The 19,155-nt window shown below is 42.8% G+C and overlaps 1 protein-coding gene across 2 annotated transcripts in view; it reads right to left on the bottom strand.

The window, feature by feature from the left end:
• Window positions 1-19,155, bottom strand: part of LOC134336604 (fas-binding factor 1 homolog) — a 140,727-nt gene that overhangs the window by 89,182 nt on the left and 32,390 nt on the right. The window contains exons 9-12 of one of the 2 annotated variants that reach the window (XM_063030931.1): window positions 18,973-19,050; window positions 8,374-8,499; window positions 5,415-5,562; window positions 279-412 (exon numbers count right to left, since the gene is read on the bottom strand). In XM_063030931.1, coding sequence (XP_062887001.1) covers window positions 279-412; window positions 5,415-5,562; window positions 8,374-8,499; window positions 18,973-19,050 — 486 coding nt within the window. The remainder of the gene's footprint in view (window positions 1-278; window positions 413-5,414; window positions 5,563-8,373; window positions 8,500-18,972; window positions 19,051-19,155) is intronic. The other variant, XM_063030932.1, reaches the window with a different exon arrangement.

Genomic DNA, 19,155 nt, shown 5'->3' with positions numbered 1-19,155 from the left:
CAAGCCTGTCAGGGCAAAGCACACACAACAGAAAATTGAAGTAACATAAAGAAAAATGCTGCAAAATGGCCAGCAGGTCAGGCAGTATCTGTGGAAAGACTAGAAGCATTAGCTCTCATTGTCTTTCCACAGATTCTGCCTGGCCTGTTGAGTGTCTCCAGCATTTCCCATTTTTATTACACCACACATAACGTTGCACCAGTGAGACTTCCATTTTAAAAGGAAAATCTGACATTTGGAATGTGACATACAGACAGAAACTTTATGTCCTGGATTACCTGGTGTTTTTTTGTATTTGGGATCTAGCGTAAATTCTTTCCTTTCACCAGTTGAAGGTTGCTCAAGTAACTTCTTGGCTGTACCTCTTCCTAACAATTCATCCAGCTTCGAACGAGCAGGACGCAGTGTCTCTCTAATGCCAAAGAGAAACAGGTAAAGTTAAAGAACACAGGCCAAATGAAATTCAAAAGATTACTGTACTGGTCTGCTTACTGGGTACAGAATTATCCAAGTGGATTCACGCACCCCCCTCCTAAACTTGGGTATGTTATGTAAACTGGAATTTCAATACAGAAATCAGGGAGTGCCATAATATCAGGGAATCATGGAACTGTACAGCACAGGAATGGAACCGCAACCCACCTCATCCACATCATCATCATCATCATCATCATCATCATGTGCCGTGCCCAGTTTGAGCTTTGACTGCCATGGCCCACACAGTCCTGTTTCGGGTCAAGTGGATCAATTCATTGGTATTCATTTCCAGTTCTCTGGCTGCTGTCTCCATCATCATCTTTATCTTTCTCTTGCTTTCTTCCCTTCAATCTTTCCCATAATTACCGTGCATTCTAACTCCTCTTTCTTAATCACATGTCCAATGAAGTTACGTTGCCTTTTCATGAACTCATACACTATTTCTCTTTTTGTGTTTGCTCTGTTCATGATATCCCCGTTAGATATTCATTTCATCCATGATATTCTTTGCATCCTCCTCAAAAACCACATCTCTGCTGCTTCAATTCGTTTCCTCATGTTACTAGATATTGTCCAACATTCTGAGCCATATAACATAACTGGATAAACGTAACATTTCAGTATTCTGAGGCGGGTTGTCATGCTTAGTTTAGTATTGGTCAGTATACTCTCCATTCTTGTAAAGGTGTCTTCTGCCATCCTTATTCTTCTTTTGACGTCCATGTCGCACCTGTCATCTGGTGTCACCCAGCTTCCTCAGTAGCAAAAGCTCTGTACTTGTTTTATGTCTTCCCCATTTATTCTCAGCCTGCAGATAGGATTCTCCTTCTTTTTGGATATCACCACACATTCTGTCTTTTTCCAATTGATAGACAGACTCATTTTTGCACTTTCTTCAACAATTATATCAATTAAGTTTTGTAGTTCTTCCTCTGTACTTGCAATTAACACAGTGTCATCTGCATATCTGAAATTATTGATGTTTTCACCACCAACTTTGATTCCCAAGATGTCTCTTATTTTTTGTAATATTGTTTCACTATACACATTAAATAAATCAGGGGAGAAAACACACTCTTGTCTAATGCCTCTCTTGATTTTTGTAAACTGACTCACTTCTCCATCTATTCTTACAGCGGCAGTTTGTTCCCAGCACCTCATCCACACTGACCGTAATTGCCTACATACACTACATAAGACAAAGACAAAGGAGCAGAAGTTGGCCATTCAGCCCATCGAGTCTGCTCCGCCATTTTATCATGAGCTAATCCATTCTCCCATTTAGTCCCACTCCCCCGCCTTCTCACCATAACCTTTGATGCCCTGGCTACTCAGATACCTATCAATCTCTGCCTTAAATACACCCAATGACTTGGCCTCCACTACTGCCCGTGGCAACAAATTCCATAGATTCACCACCCTCTGACTAAAAAAATTTCTTCGCATTTCTGTTCTGAATGGGTGCCCTTCAATCCTTAACTCATGCCCTCTTGTACTAGACTCCCCAATCATGGGAAACAACTTTGCCACATCCACTCTGTCCATGCCTTTCAACATTCGAAATGTTTCTATGAGGTCTCCCCTCATTCTTCTAAACTCCAAGGAATACAGTCCAAGAGCAGACAAACGTTCCTCATATGTTAACCCTCTCATTCCCAGAATCATTCTAGTGAATCTTCTCTCTGTACCCTCTCCAACGTCAGCACATCCTTTCTTAAATAAGGAGAACAAAACTGCCCAATTGAGGTCTCACCAGCGCCTTATAGAGCCTCAACATCACATCCCTGCTCCTATACTCTATTCCTCTAGAAATGAATGCCAATATTGCATTCGCCTTCTTCACCACCGACTCAACCTGGAGGTTAACCTTAAGGGTATCCTGTACGAGGATTCCCAAGTCCCGTTGCATCTCAGAACTTTGAATTCTTTCCCCATTTAAATAATAGTCTGCCCGTTTATTTCTTCTGCCAAAGTGCATAACCACACACTTTCCAACATTGTATTTCATTTGCCACTTCTTTGCCCATTCTTCCAATCTATCCAAGCCTCTCTGCGGACTCTCCGTTTCCTCAGCACTACCGGACCCTCCACCTATCTTCGTATCGTCAGCAAACTTAGCCACAAAGCCATCTATTCCATAATCCAAATCGTTGATGTACAACATAAAAAGAAGCGGCCCCAACACGGACCCCTGTGGAACACCACTGGTAACAGGCAGCCAACCAGAATAGGATCCCTTTATTCCCACTCTCTGTTTCCTGCCAATCAGCCAACGCTCTATCCACATATGTAACTTTCCCGTAATTCCATGGGCTCTTACCTTGTTAAGTAGCCTCATGTGTGGCACCTTGTCAAATGCCTTCTGAAAATCCAAATATACAACATCCACTGCATCTCCCTTGTCTAGCCTACTTGTAATTTCCTCAAAAAATTGTAATAGGTTTGTCAGACAGGGTTTTCCTTTAAGGAATCCATGCTGAGTTCTGCCTATCTTGTCATATGTCTCCAGGTACTCTGTAACCTCATCCTTGACAATCGACTTCAACAACTTCCCAACCACCGACGTCAAGCTAACAGGTCTATAATTTCCTTTTTGCTTCCTTGCCCCCTTCTTAAACAGCGACATTTGCAATCTTCCAGTCCTCCGGAACAAAGCCAGAATCTATCGACTTTTGAAAGATCATCGCTAATGCCTCCGCAATCTCCACAGCTACTTCCTTCAGAACACGAGGGTGCATTCCATCTGGTCCGGGAGATTTATCTACCTTTAGACTATTCAGCTTCCTGAGTACTTTCTCTGTCATAATTGTGACTGCGCACACTTCTCTTCCCTGCCACCCTTGAGTGTCCAATATACTGCTGATGTCTTCCTCAGTGAAGTCTGATGCAAAATACTCGTTCAGTTCCTCTACCATCTCCTCGTCTCCCATTACAATCTCTCCTGCATCATTTTCTATCGGTCCTATATCTACTCTCACCTGTCTTTTACCCTTTATATACTTGAAAAAGCTTTTAGTATTTTCTTTGATATTATTTGCTAGCTTCCTTTCATAGTTAATCTTTTCCCTCATAATTACCTTCTTAGTTTCCTTTTGTAAGCTTTTAAAAACTTCCCAATCCTCTGTATTCCCACTAATTTTTGCTTCCTTGTATGCCCTCTCCTTTGCTTTAACTTTGGCTTTGACTTCTCTTGTCAACAACGGCTGCATCCTTTTTCCATTCGAAAATTTCTTCTTTTTTGGAATATACTTGTCTTGCACCTTCCTCACTTCTTGCATAAACTCCAGCCACTGCTGCCCTGCCGTCTTTCCCGCCAGTGTCCCTTTCCAGTCAACTTTGACCAGTTCCTCTCTCATACCACTGTAATTTCCTTTACTCCACTGAAATACCAACACATCAGATTTCGGCTTCTCTTTTTCAAATTTCACAGTGAACTCAATCATGTTATGATCACTGTCTCCTCAGGGTTCCTTCACCTCAATCTCTCTAATCACCTCCGGTTCATTACACAAAACCCAATCCAGTACAGCCGATCCCCCAGTGGGCTCAACAACAAGCTGTTCTAAAAAGCCATCTTGTAGACATTCTACAAATTCTCTCTCTTGAGATCCAGTGCCGACCTGATTTTCCCAATCAACTTGCATGTTAAAATCCCCCACAATTATCATAACACTGCCCTTCTGACAAGCCTTTTCTATTTCCTGTTGTAATTTTTAGTCCACATCACTGCAGCTGTTTGGAGGCCTATAAATAACTGCCATCAGGGTCCTTTTACCCCTGCGATTTCTTAGCTCAACCCATAAAGATTCTGCACCTTCTGATCCTATATCACCTCTTTCTAATGATTTAATATCATTTTTTACCAATAAAGCCATGCCTCCCTCTCTGCCTACCTTCCTATTCTTCTGATACGCCGTGTATCCTTGGACATTCAGCTCCCAGAGACATGTAGCCTTTAGCCACATCTCAGTGATAGCCACAATATCATATCTGCCAATCTGTAGCTGTACGACAAGATCATCCACCTTATTCCTTATGCTGCGTGCATTTAAGTATAACACCTTAAGACCAGTATTTGGTACTTTTCGTTTTGATTTCACTGCAACTTTATTGCACTGCAACTCATCCCAATGGTTACAAATTTGCCCCATCACCTGCCTGTCTTTCCTGACATCTTTACTGCTCACTATCTTAGATTTATTTCTGTTTTCCCCTTCCTCCGCTCTGTCATTCCGGTTCCCATCCCCCTGCCAAATTAGTTTAAACCCTCTCTAATAGCTCTATTAAACTTTCCCACCAGGATATTGGTCCCCTTCGGGTTTAGGTGTAACCTGTCCATTTTGAACAGGTCATACTTCCCACAGAAGAGATCCCAATCACATCAATCCCATTTGCCCACATTAAGTCCATATCCCTTTACTCTCTTCCTATTTAACTATCTGCCCAAATGGCTTTTAAATAAGGTAATTTTATTTGCCTCTACCACCTCCTCTCTCTTTCAGCTCATTCCAGATAACAGAGCCACTGTTCCTCCGATGAAAAATGTCACAAGCTGATGTATTACACTGTATTACACATTACAGTGTAATACCACTGTATTACAATAGTGGGATTACCAATATTTCAGAATGTACTTGAAAATATTTCATTGGTTTTACAGTACTTTAGGTATTCTGAAAAATATATAAAAGACCAGAAAAGAAAGCCTCCTTTTCTTCTTTAAATCTCAATTACAATAGTTCAAAGTATATTGTTTATAAAGACAATAATTCACCAGTTGTGTATCTGCTTTGGCAAATTTTAAGTGCATTCTTTAAGCTTCTGGTGCATGTGAAGAAAGCAGACAGTGAGATACCATAATAACAGACTGACTGTGAGACGCTGAAGGATCTCCGTGGTTCTAAGTATGTATTTAGTAGACACTAACAGACACTTACTCTTCCACTCTCTTCAACTGCTTTGATGTTTCTGGGCTGTCTCCAATTCCAAGGGCATCCATAAGATCATCTCCTTCATCATCAAAGAACAATTCATCTTTCCTCTGTGCAGTAGTCATAACTGGAACAGATGCTAAGCTGGAGGGAACTGTGGAAAGCATTCACAATGTTACATCATCAGATGAATTCTGCAATCTATTACTGAACCTGCCAAACTCACTAATCTTATTGATTGGGTCCAGCTACAAGTGGTGCTGGGCATTTCTTAAATTAGACTTTCATCATTGCAATATTGTGGCAATTTGTAGTTAAGAATCAGTAAATATAGAACAAGGAACAACCATCCAATGTAAGCTCTGAGGACTTACAGCAATGTAGCCACAAAGTAAACTTAAACTGAAAATTAAAATGTATTCACATAGCACATTAGAATGCCCTGAAGAACTTTTAAAATTGAGACAAATTACTAGACATTTTGCACATGCCATGTTGGACAGGAGAAGGATCAATCAGCTACTTAATCTGCTTTCGGTGGTGCCAGATGAGTGGTAAATATTGGCAAGAACATGTCCGTTATCTTCTCCAGCTACAGGGACCGTTCTCATATACACTGAAAAGCACATGGTTAAATTTGCATCTTAATATGATAGTTCAGATAAAAGGTTTCATTGTCTTAAAAGTATAGAAGTTCATAAAAGCTGAAGGAAAACGTACAAAATTTGACGTGTGTGAAAGATGTTGGTCAAGGAGTCAAGGCAGTCAAACAAAACTTGGAAATAGATGAAAGAATGCTATTGTAAATGCTTAGCTATTTAATCGCCGTCAAATTATTTTTAATCACTGACTATGCAAACCAAGCCATTGCACCCCTTTATCAGGAGAAGTCTCAAACCTAAGGATAGCAAACTAATCATCATAAGTCCTAAAGAACAGTAATGAGCTATTCAGCCCATGCTGATCGTTCTGCCCATCTATACTAATCCAATTTGCCCACATTAGGTCAATTTCCTCTATGCCCTGTCTGTTCAAGTGCCTGTCTAAATGTCTCTTAAATGCAATGTTTATATTTGATTCCATTTCCTTGAAGACCCATCAGGGTGATTGCCATCCCTTTTTAAAAGTGAAATATCCTCACTCTTTTATAATCTTCTTGAAATCACTAGCATTTGTCTCATTTGTCTGGTTCCGCTTCTATAAGACCCTTGAGCCATTTTACTAAAGACTCCAACTATAACTTATTGTTAATGACCTTTTGTTAATTCTTGTGAAGATTTAATGATTCTGAAACAATAACACTACTTCTCTCTACAGATGCTGCCTGAATGCTGAAGGTTTCCTACATTTGTTTTTATTTCAGATTTCCAGAATTTCCAATGGTTTCAACTTGTTGCTATGTTACACCAAATGGGTTTTGGGCCAAGGTGGGTAGCAATGCATTTGGTACCTGGGCAGTGGCTTTCTGCTTTCCAAATCACCTTCAATTAAAAGTTCCCAAAATAAAGTCTACCATTTTCAACACTTATGAAATAAAAAATGATGATAAATAGAAATAATACTCACCAGTACAGGTCGACCTTCACTAATCTAACTACCAGTAATCCAAACAACAGGAATTCTGCAGATGCTGGAAATTCTTTCCTTGTAAGTGGAACAAGTGCTACACATGCCCTTACACTTCCTCCCTTACCACCATTCAGGGCCCCAGACAGTCCTTCCAGGTGAGGCGACACTTCACCTGTGAGTCGGCTGGGGTGATATACTACGTCCGGTGCTCCCGATGTGGCCTTTTATATATTGGCGAGGCCCGACGTAGACTGGGAGACCGCTTTGCTGAACACCTATGCTCTATCCGCCAGAGAAAGCAGGATCTCCCAGTGGCCACACATTTTAATTCCACATCCCATTCCCATTCTGACATGTCTATCCATGGCCTCCTCTACTGTAAAGATGAAGCCACACTCAGGTTGGAGGAACAACACCTTCTATTCCGTCTGGGTAGCCTCCAACCTGATGGCATGAACATCGACTTCTCTAACTTCCACTAATGCCCCACCTCCCCCTCATACCCCATCCGTTGTTATTTTTTTTAATACACACATTCTTTCTCTCACTCTCCTTTTTCTCCCTCTGTCCCTCTGACTATACCCCTTGCCCACCCTCTGGTTCCCCCCGCCACCGCCTTTCTCCCCGGACCTCCTGTCCCATAATCCTCTCATATCCCCTTTGCCAATCACCTGTCCAGCTCTTGGCTCCATCCCTCCCCCTCCTGTCTTCTCCTATCATTTTGGATCTCCCCCTCCCCTTCTCACTTTCAAATCTCTTACTAACTCTTCCTTCAGTTAGTCCTGACGAAGGGTCTGAAACGTTGACTGTACCTCTTCCTAGAGATGCTGCCTGGCCTGCTGCGTTCACCAGCAACTTTGATGTGTGTTACCTATAATCCAGTTCCTTCAATAATCCGGCACTGATTATGCTTAATGTTATCCTTCTGTAATTCGGCATTTTCACTTATCCGGCACTCCTCAGGTCCCAATAGTGCCAGATTAGTGAAGGTCGACCTGTATTCTGAAAAATGCTACAACTTGGACAGAGTCATCAAAAGAAGAATCAGCTTTGAGATACAAATTAGGCATTATTTACTTGTTCAACACACAAACACATTAGAGATAAAATAATAAACTAAGTTTGTACTCTGTTAAACAAGTTAGGACACAAAGATAATCTGATGAAAGAAGGGTAAATGGTGACAGAATAATCTGATGTTATCCTGGGAAACACAGCTTATCTCTTCATGGGGAAAAGACAAGGCATAAATATCATCCCCAGTGTAAGTTTATGATGAGCTGGAAAATGTGCTGTAATGGAAGTATCAAGAAATGTCATAAATCCATAATTTTCTGGGCTTTTTTATAATCAGGGTGCCAAATAACTTCTTCCTGCCAAAATATTTTTCCAGTACCTTTCTCCTCCTCCTTGTGTGCTTGAAGATCTATGTTTGAGAGGCTCAGTTTTTGTTCTGAGACTGCTTTTTTCTTTGGTTCCTCTTCTTCATCAGAAAGAATCCCTTCCAATGGATCATCTTCATCTAGAAAGGACAATGACATTAACAGTTCATGCAGAAACCATTAAACAGAGGGCATCAGTACAGCCTCTGTCATTTTGATGGTTTTCATTTACAACATGGTGATTCAGGTAAGCAGAAACAAATAGGAACAACTGTTAGCATTTCAGTGTTCACATCGCTGATGTAATGTATGGATCTAGTTTCAAATTCTGTTTATGCTTCCTTTATCTAGATTAATAACTGAAGTTAAATCAGTCTTTACAGGGAGAAGCATAGAAACTGCATTAGGAAAAAGATATGCATATGCTTTATAAGTAATTAACAGAAGAAACATTATTTTGGACATATTTGAAGTGTGCGTCTGTGACCACTTCCTGTTGAAGCCATGCAACTGGGAAAATGGACAGGCACTTCCTGCTACAATTCACTCTGGCACTGTTTTGCCCGATGTAATTTGAACATGTGATCACAATATCAACATTCATAGCGCCTCATAAAAAACTGTAGTATCTACCTTTATATTAACTCAAGAGCTCAACAAGTATAGTAATCAAGAAAGTAATCAACTGTGTGTGATCTAAACTATCCCCTAGATGTTATTAATTAAAATCAAAGCTCAATCTTATCAATATTCATCAGACCTGTCAGGAATTTCTACAGTGTTTGAGATCGTGCAACAAATTACTTATGGAACAGAAATGCACCAGATTTTCTGTGGAACTGGAGATCATGCAGGTTGTTAGACACTTGGCCTGGGCCAATAAAAAGAAGGTATGTTTAAGCAGAGTGGCCATGTGCCAGTAGGCAGAGATAGAGTGGGGAACTGAGGCTTTGATTCAGGAGGCAGAGGCTAAGGCCAGTTTCTTTTTCTCCCTCTCTTTCTGCCTTTCTATCCTTCTCTTTCTTTCTCTCAATCTTTCTCTCTCTCATTCCACAGTTATAGCAATGGGAATATCCATCAGGATACAGGGGTGCTCCTCTTGCAGGATGTGAGAAGACAGGGAGACCTCCAGCTTATTCAGGAAACAGAAGGGCTGATGGACAGAAGATACAGAGAGGTAGTTACACCGAAGGTGTAGGATACAAGTAAATCAGTGACTGCTAGGAAAAGGAAACGGGAAAAGGCAGCCAGTGCAGGGTATCATTTTAGATACTACTGGAGGACGACCTAGCAGAGGAAAGCCACAGTAGTCTGGTCTCTGGCACTGAGTCTGGCTCTGTAACTTAGAAAGGAGGAAGGGAAAAGATACAAGCAGTAGTGAGGTTTTGTGGACAAGAACAAGGTACCCAGATGGTATGTTGCCTTCCAGGTGCCAGGATTGGAGTTTAATCTAAGATTGAGTTCATAGAATTCTTAAGGGGGACATTAAGCAGCCAATGATCGTGGTCCATGTCAGCTCCAATACCAATGGAAAGAAGGGTAAATGTGGTGCTGCAGAATGAGTTCAAGGAGTTAAAGGTACTAAATTAAAGGACAGGGCCTCCATGGTGGGTGATCTCAAGGTTGTTACCCATGCCACATGCTAGTGAAAGTAAAAATAAGATAATACAGTTAAAACATGGTTAAGGAGATGGTGCAGGGTGCTTCAGATTTCTGGATCATTGATTTCTCTTCCATGGAAGTGGGATGAAGGGACAGTTTGCACCTGAATCGGAGGGGTACCAATATCCTTGCAGGAATGTTTGCTAGTACTGCTCCGGGAGTAGGGGGGGGAGGGAGTTTAAACAACTCCAGTGGGATGGGAACAAGAGTGCCAGGGCAGTGAGTGGAGTGTTTGTGAGGAAGATAGATGTTAAGCTACATACAAAGACAGGACCTGAAAGGTTGAGCATGGTGGCAGTAATGTTCTCAGTTGCAGGGAGTATTGTAGATAAGGCAGATGAGCTTAGAGCTTGGATCAACACATGGAATTATGATATTTTAGCCATCAGTGAGACTTGGTTACAGGAGGTTCAGTGTTCTGGAGTTAGAAACATAGAAAACCTACAGCACAATACAGGCCATCAGCCCACAATGCTGTGCCGAACATGTACTTATCTTAGAAATTACCTTGGGTTACCCACAGCCCTCCATTTTTCTAAGCTCCATGTACCTATCCAGGAGTCTCTTAAAAGACCCTATCATATCCCCCTCCACCACCGTCATCGGCAGCCCATTCCACGCACTCACCACTCTCTGCTTAAAAAACTCCTCTCCTCTGTACCTACTTCCAACCAACTTAAAACTGTGCCCTCTAGTGTTAGCCATTTCAGCCCTGGGAAAAAGCCTCTGACTATCCACACGATCAATGCCTCTCATCATCTTATACATCTCTATCAAGTCACCTCTCATCCTCCTCCGCTCCAAGGAGAAAAGGCCGAGCTCACTCAACCTATTCTCAAAAGGCATGCTCCCCAATCCAGGCAACATCCTTTGAATCTCCTCTACACCCTTTCTATAGTGTCCACATCCTTCCTGTACTGAGGTGACCAGAACTGAGCACAGTACTCCAAGTGTTCTATTCTTTTGGACGTGATGGAGGGGAGGGTATTTAGGGGGAAGAGATGGCATTACTTGAGAGGGAAAATGCTACGGCAGTACTCAGAAAGGACAGACTGCAGGCTTGTCTACTGAAGCTATATGGGTGGAACTGCGGAATAAGAAAGGAATGACTATATAAATGGAGTAATATTACAGACCTCCCAACAGTCAGCATGATTTAAAGCAACAAAACTGTAGAGAGATACACAACTGCAAGAAAAATAAAATTGTGATAATAATGATTTTAACTTTCAAATATTGCTTGGGACTTCCATACTGTAAAAGAACTGGATGCAATCAAATTTGTTAAGGAATTTTTCCTTAATCAAGAAAACAAAGTGCAATATTAGGGAATGAAACAGGGCAAATGACAGAACTGTGTGCAGGGGAACACTTTTGATCTAGTGTTCATAATTCCTTTAGTTCCAAGATAATTATGGAGAAGGATAGGACTGGTCCTCCGACTGAAATTCTAAATCAGAGAAAGGCTAATTTTGATAACATCCGAAGGGTTCAGACAAGTATGGGTTGCAACAGGTCATTTTCTGGCAAAAGAATACTTGGTAAGTAAGTCTCCAACTCTAGTTCTGACACCTCTACACGCATCATGACCATGGCTCCCACTCAGACTTCAATTTGATTGGATACTCCAGAATGCAGATCCTGCCATATTCAACTCTGGGTCTAATGGCCCTGGACCTATTCAGACAGTGGATACCACTGTTGCTGACTTCTGCTCCAACAACCCAAGACAGCTCCAGCCCAGACCTCAGCCGCCTACACCTGCAGGCTGAGACCTTCCTCGCTGCCACTGGAGAAGTTGTCGCCTTCTCCCACAACTACTCCCCAACCCCAGGTTTCTCAGGCTCCCCCATCACCTCTTGGGTCCTCGGAGCCCCCATCTTCCTCCAACCCTACCTTTCCTAAACATAGAAACATAGAAAATAGGTGGAGTAGGCCATTCGGCCCTTCCAGCCTGCACCGCCATTCAGTATGATCATGGCTGATCATCCAACTCAGAACCCTGCACCAGCCTTCCCTCCATACCCCCTGATCCCTTTAGCCACAAGGGCCATATCTAACTCCCTCTTAAATATAGCCAATGAACTGGCCTCAACTGTTTCCTGTGGCAGAGAATTCCACAGATTCACCACTCTCTGTGTGAAGAAGTTTTTCCTAATCTCGATCCTAAAAGGCTTCCCCTTTGTCCTCAAACTGTGACCCCTCGTTCTGGACTTCCCCAACATCGGGAACAATCTTCCTGCATCTAGCCTGTCCAATCCCTTTAGGATTTTATACGTTTCAATAAGATCCCCCCTCAATCTTCTAAATTCCAACAAGTATAAGCCTAGTTCATCCAGTCTTTCATCATATGAAAGTCCTGCCATCCCAGGAATCAATCTGGTGAACTTTCTTTCTACTCCCTCTATGGCAAGGATGTCTTTCCTCAGATTAGGGGACCAAAACTGCACACAATACTCCAGGTGTGGTCTCACCAAGGCCTTGTACAACTGCAGTAGTACCTCCCTGCTCCTGTACTCGAATCCTCTTGCTATAAATGCCAGCATACCGTTCGCCTTTTCCACCGCCTGCTTACCTGCATGTCCACTTTCAATGACTGGTGTATAATGACACCCAGGTCTCATTGCACCTCCCCTTCTCCTAACCGGCCACCATTCAGATAAAAATCTGTTTTCCTGTTTTTGTCACCAAAGTGGATAACTTCACATTTATCCACATTAAATTGCATCTGCCATGAATTTGCCCACTCACCTAACCTATCCAAGTCACCCTGCATCCTCTTAGCATCCTCCTCACAGCTAACACTGCCGCCCAGCTTCGTGTCATCCGCAAACTTGGAGATGCTGCATTTAATTCCCTCATCCAAGTCATTAATATATATTGTAAACAACCGGGGTCCCAGCACTGAGCCTTGCGGTACCCCACTAGTCACTGCCTGCCATTCTGAAAAGGTCCCCTTTATTCCCACTCTTTGCTTCCTGTCTGCCAACCAATTCTCTATCCACATCAATACCTTACCCCCAATACCGTGTGCTTTAAGTTTGCACACTAATCTCCTGTGTGGGACCTTGTCAAAAGCCTTTTGAAAATCCAAATATACCACATCCACTGGTTCTCCCCTATCCACTCTACTAGTTACATCCTCAAAAAATTCTATGAGATTCGTCAGATATGATTTTCCTTTCACAAATCCATGCTGACTTTGTCCGATGATTTCACCGCTTTCCAAATGTGCTGTTATCACATCTTTGATAACTGACTCTAGCAGTTTCCCCACCACCGATGTTAGGCTAACCGGTCTATAATTCCCTGGTTTCTCTCTCCCTCCCTTTTTAAAAAGTGGGGTTACATTAGCCACCCTCCAATCCTCAGGAACTAGTCCAGAATCTATCACTAATGCATCCTTTTGAAAAATTCTCACTAATGCATCCACTAAACACTTCAACCCTCTCCTCTCTGATTCCTGCAACTCCTACTTCTGGAGACAGAGGTGGCGGAGCAGACTCGATGGGCCGAATGGCCGACTTCTGCTCCTTTGTCTTATGGTCTATATTGAGCTCTTCCCAACCTGTCTGTTGTTAAAATGCCTTTCCCTTTTCTCAGTTCCTTCATATCTGCCGCATCTGTTGCAAGGATGAGGCTTTCTGTTCCAGGACATCAGAGATGTCCTCCTTCTTCAAAGGACAGCTTCTCCCTTCCACAATTGATGCTACCCTCATGCACACCTCCTCCATTCCCCCAACATCCGTGCTCACCCCAACTTCCTGCCACTTTAACAGGAATTGAATTCCTCTTGCACTCACCTAGCACCCCATGAGCCACGGCATCCAACATATCATTCTCTGCAACATCCACCATCTTCAATGTGACCCCACCACTAAGCACACCTTTACCTTCCCCCCACATCCCTGCCCCCATTCTCCACTTTCCACAGGGATTGCTCCCTCCATGATTCCTTTGTCCTTTCGTCCCTCCCCACTGATTTCCCTTCTGGCACTTATTCCTGCAAGTAACAGAAGTGCTACACCTGCCCATTCACCTCCTCCCTCACCACCATTCAGGGCCCCAAGCAGTCCTTCCAGGTGAAGCAACACCTCACCTGCAAATCTGATGGAGTCATCTACTGTATCCAGTGCTCTCAATGTGGCCTCCTCTACATTGGTGAGACCCAACATAGATTGGAGACTGCTTTGTTGAGCACTTTTGCTCCATCTACACAAAGCAGCAAGGTGGCTAACTATTTCAATTCAACTCCCAATTCCCATTCTGACATGTTGATCTATAGCCTCATCTTCTGCCATAATGAGGCCACTCACAGATTGAAGAAGCAACACCTTATATTCTGTCTGGTAGTCTCCAACCTAAAGGCATAAACATTGATTTCTCCAACCACCAGTAATCTTTCCCCCTACCACTTCCCTCTTCTTCATTTCTCCACTCTGCCCACTTTCTTACTTATTCTCCTCATCTGCCTGTCACCTTCCTCTGGTGCCCCCCCCTTCCTTTTCTTCATAGTCCACTCTTCTCTCCTATCAGTTTCCTTCTTCTCCAACTTTTTATCTTTTCTATCCATCACCTTGTAGCGTCTTACTTCCTCCCCCTTCCCCACCCACTTGGCTTCACCTGTCACCCTCAAGCTTGTCCTTCTTTCCCACCATCTTATTCTGGCATCTTCCCCCTTCCTTTCATGATAAAGGGATTTAGTCCAAACCATTTATTCACTCCCATAGATCATGCCTGACCTTCTAAGTTTCTCCAGCATTTTGTGTGTGCTGCTCTTGGTAAGTGGGAGGCCTTCAAAGAGAAAATTTGAGAGTAGAGATTGTGTATGTTTCTATTAAAATAAAAAAACAAGGCTAACAGGTTTAGGGAACCTTGGTTTTCGAGGGATATTGACGCCCTGGTTAAGAAAAGCAAACACATATCAAATAATGGCAGTTTTGAACAAATGAGGTGCTTGGCAAGCATAAGAAATGCAAGAGAACACAAGAGGAAAATCAGGAGGGCTGAAAGAAGGCATGAGGTTGCTTTGGCAGACAAGGTGAAGGAGAATCCCAAGGGCTTCTACAGCTACTTAAAAGTAAAAGATCAGCAAGGGACAAAATTGGTCCACGTGAAGATCAGTATGGTCATCTATGCATGGAGCCAAAAGAGATGGGAGAGATTGTAAAGGGATTTTTTGCATCTGTATTTGTTCAGAAAACAGACACCGAATCCATAGAACTGAGGCAAAACAACAGAGGGGCCATGTACCATGTTCAGATTACAGAAGATGAAGGGCTTCTTGAGGCAAATTAGGGTGGATAAGTCCCCAGAGTCTGACAAGGTGTCCTCTCAGAAGTACAGAAATTACAACAGTCCTGGAAGAAGTACTTAAAACATCTTTAGCCGTCAGTGAGGTGTCATAGGACTAGCGTTGTTCTGTTCAAGTAAGGCTCTAAGAATAAACCAGGAAATTATAGGCTGGTGAGACTGATGTCAGTAGTGGGTAAGTTAATTGAAGGTATTCTAAAGGACAGGATAAATAAGTATTTGGCTGTTCAGGGCCTGATTGGAGGTAATCAATATAGTTGTGTCTAACCAATCTTAAAGAGTTTTTTCAGGGAGGTTACCGGGAAAGTTGATGAAGAAAAGGCACGAAAGACATTTGACAAGGTCCTGCATGGGAACCTGATCAAGAAGGTTCAGCTGCTCAGGATTCAGGATGAGATAGTAAATTGGATTAGACATCGACTTCGTGGGAGAAGTCAGAGAGTGGCAGTAGAGGGTTGCCTCTCTGACTGGAGGGTTCTGACTAGGTCCTTTGTTGTTTGTCATCTATATCAATGATCTGGATGATAATGTGGTTAACTGGATAGGCAAATTTGCAGGTGACACCAAGATTAGGGGTGTAGTGGACAGCCAGGAAGGCAATCATGGCTTGCAGAGAGATCTGCATCACCTGTAAAAATGGACAGAAAAATGGCAGATGGAATTCAGTGCACGCACATGCAAAGTGTTACACTTTGGTAGGATCAACCAGGGTAGGTTTTACACAGTAGTAGGGTATTGGGGCAGGAGAGAGGGGGTGGGAGAGAGAGCGAGAGACAAAGGGAGCGAGAGCAAGAGACAGAGACAGAGAAAGACTGAGGGAGCGAGAGACAGAGAGAGACCGAGGGAGCGAGAGATCGAGGGAGACCGAGGGAGCGAGAGAGAGAGAGACACCGAGGGAGCGAGAGACAGAGAGAGACCGAGGGAGCGAGAGACAGAGAGAGACCGAAGGAGCGAGAGACAGAGAGAGACCGAGGGAGCGAGAGACAGAGACCGAGACCGAGGGAGCGAGAGACAGAGAGACAGACAGTGTGAGAGTGAAAGAGAGAGAGAATGAGAGAGAACGAACGTGCATGAGTAGAGAACAATTCAATTCACATCTGCAGACAACAGATCAATACGTACATAGGCAACAGGCCATATGTAGTGTTAAGGAGAGTCATTACACTAAAAGAAATGCATTACAGAAGGATGTGGAGGTCCTGAGTTATAAGAAAAACTGAATAGGTTACGACGGTATTCTTTAGAATGTAGAAGATTGAGGGGAGATTTGACAGAGGTTTACAAAATTATGGGGGCCAGAAATAGGGTAAATGCAAGCATGCTTTTTCCACTATGGTGGGGTGTGACTATAATCAAAAGTCATGGGTTATGGGTGAAAGTTGAGAAGTTTAAGGGGAACATGAGGGGAAACATTTTCACTCAGAGGGTAGTGAGAGTGTGGAATGAGCCGCCGGCATAAGTGGTCCCCAAGCAAGCTTGATTTCATTTAAGAGAAGTTTGGATAGGTGCACGGATGGTAGGGATATGGAGGGCTATGGCCCCTAGTGTAGGTTGTCATGAGTAGGTAGTTTAAACCGTTTCGGCATGAACTAAGTGGGCCAAAGGGCCTGTTTCTGTGCTGTATTTCTCTATAACTCCTAATATTTCTCTTAATATTGGCTTAGCGAGATGCCAGAAATTGGTAATACAGTCGGCTCTCCTTATCCGCGAGGGATTGGTTCCGGGACCCCTTGCGGATACCAAAAATGCGGATGCTCAACCTGGCTGAATGTGGTGGACCTTAGGACCCAGCGGAATCACGGACCTTACTTAACTTGTCTCAGTGCGGTGGACATTAGCTCCGGTGGTGGAGCTCTGAATCCACAGTGTTCCTGTTCACGAAAATAATCACAATCACGATTTACAATAAAGTGGAAATAATAAAGTGATGAGAAAGAGGTGAAACGCCATCGGTCATTGGAACAGCGTTAGACTACAGTCGGTCAACTATTGGAACAATTTTAAAGGATAAAGTGAGAAAGGCCCTGCCCGATTAAAGCTACAATTATCACTAAGCAACGCAGTGGTTTAATTATTGGGTTTTGGGTTTTTGATCCTGCACATCAACCCGGCACGGATGGAGAGTGCGCTCGGGAGCGGTCTGTCACTGGATTGAACTCGGGAACTTCCGTTCCCGAGCCCGGCACTGAAACATACGTTTCTTGAGTGTTTTATATGCATAGAAGGGTAAAATATATACTATATACTAAGACAAACGTTTGAATAACTGACGCTAAATAATATCGGATATACCTGTTCCGACTTACTTAGTAAGAGAACTTCCGGTTTCTTTCCGATTCCCGATCCACGATAACCTACGCACATCCTCCCGTATACTTTAAATCATCTCTAGATTACTTATAATACCTAATACAATGTAAATGCTATGTAAATAGTTGTTATACTGTATTGTTTAGGGAATAATGACAAGAAAAAAGTCTGTACATGTTCGAACAACAAGTGCTGGAAGAGCACTTCCGGGTTTTCTCGATTCGCGGTTGGTTGAATTCGCACATGCGGAACTCGCGGATAAGGAGGACCGACTGCAGGTACTTGCCTATTTGACTGGAGAGCTGTGACTTGTGGTGTTCTGCGGGGATCGGAGATAAGTCACAACTTGAGGATAAAGGGGAAGCCTTTTAGGATCGAGATTAGGAAAAACTTCTTCACACAGAGAGTGGTGAATCTGTGGAATTCTCTGCCACAGGAAACAGTTGAGGCCAGTTCATTGGCTATACTTAAGAGGGAGTTAGATATGGCCCTTGTGGCTACGGGGATCAGGGGGTATGGAGGGAAGGCTGGTGCAGGGTTCTGAGTTGGATGATCAGCCATGATCATAATAAATGGCGGTGCAGGCTCGAAGGGCTGAATGGCCTACTCCTGCACCTATTTTCTATGTTTTCTATGTTTCTAAGTCCATTGTTGTTGGTCAGCTACATTAATGATTTGGATGATAATGTGGTAAACTGGATCAACAAATTTGCAGATGACGGCAAGTTTGGGGGTGTACTGGGCACCAAGATTGGGGGCTGAGGAAGGCTATATGCAGCGGGATCTAGACCAGCTAGAAAAATAGGCTGAAAATAGCAGATGGAATTAAAAGCAGACATTTGTTCGGTATTGCACCTTGGGAGGACAAACCAGGATGTGGCTTACACAGTGAGTGAAAAACAAAGGGATCTGGGAATACAGATATATAATTCCTTGAAAATGATCTCACGTGACTTTATTCCCTGGAGTATGAAGGAATATTTGATGGAGGCATACGAAATTATGAGGGGTATAAATAGGGTAAATGCAAGGTGCGGGTCAATGGAACTAGACAGACTAACAGTTCAGCACCGGCTAGATTGGCCAAAGGGCCTGTAGTGCTCTACGACTCTATAATCTTCTAACCTTTGGTGTAATTAGCAAAACTGCAATGCCTTTGGCATCATGCTTAAATATGAAAATTGTCCACCTAAAAATGATAACTTAAAAGAAGCTTAAAGCAACTTCATTAATCACATAAATGGAGGGGAATTTTAGACATAAAGTTAGCTTTTGCTTCAGTGTGAACATATCAGCTTTGTAATCAATCTATGCACTTAATGACTCACCATCAAATGTAAACTTCTTGTAATGGTGCCTGAAAGTGGTAGCAACACAGTGATCATTTTCATCCTGACCAGATAAATCTGAAGGGTAGGGCAAACCGTTAACATGAAAATCTTTTTAGATTTTTAACAAATAATATTTAAGAAGAAATGTTATGCTTCACAGGGTTTCCAGTTCAAAATAGA

This window comes from Mobula hypostoma, chromosome 22 (genome assembly GCF_963921235.1).
Source record: "Mobula hypostoma chromosome 22, sMobHyp1.1, whole genome shotgun sequence".
In the NCBI taxonomy this organism is placed as follows: Eukaryota; Metazoa; Chordata; class Chondrichthyes; order Myliobatiformes; family Myliobatidae; genus Mobula; species Mobula hypostoma.
Note: the sequence above shows the minus strand (reverse complement) of the source record. Positions and strands in the feature narration are given on the sequence as shown.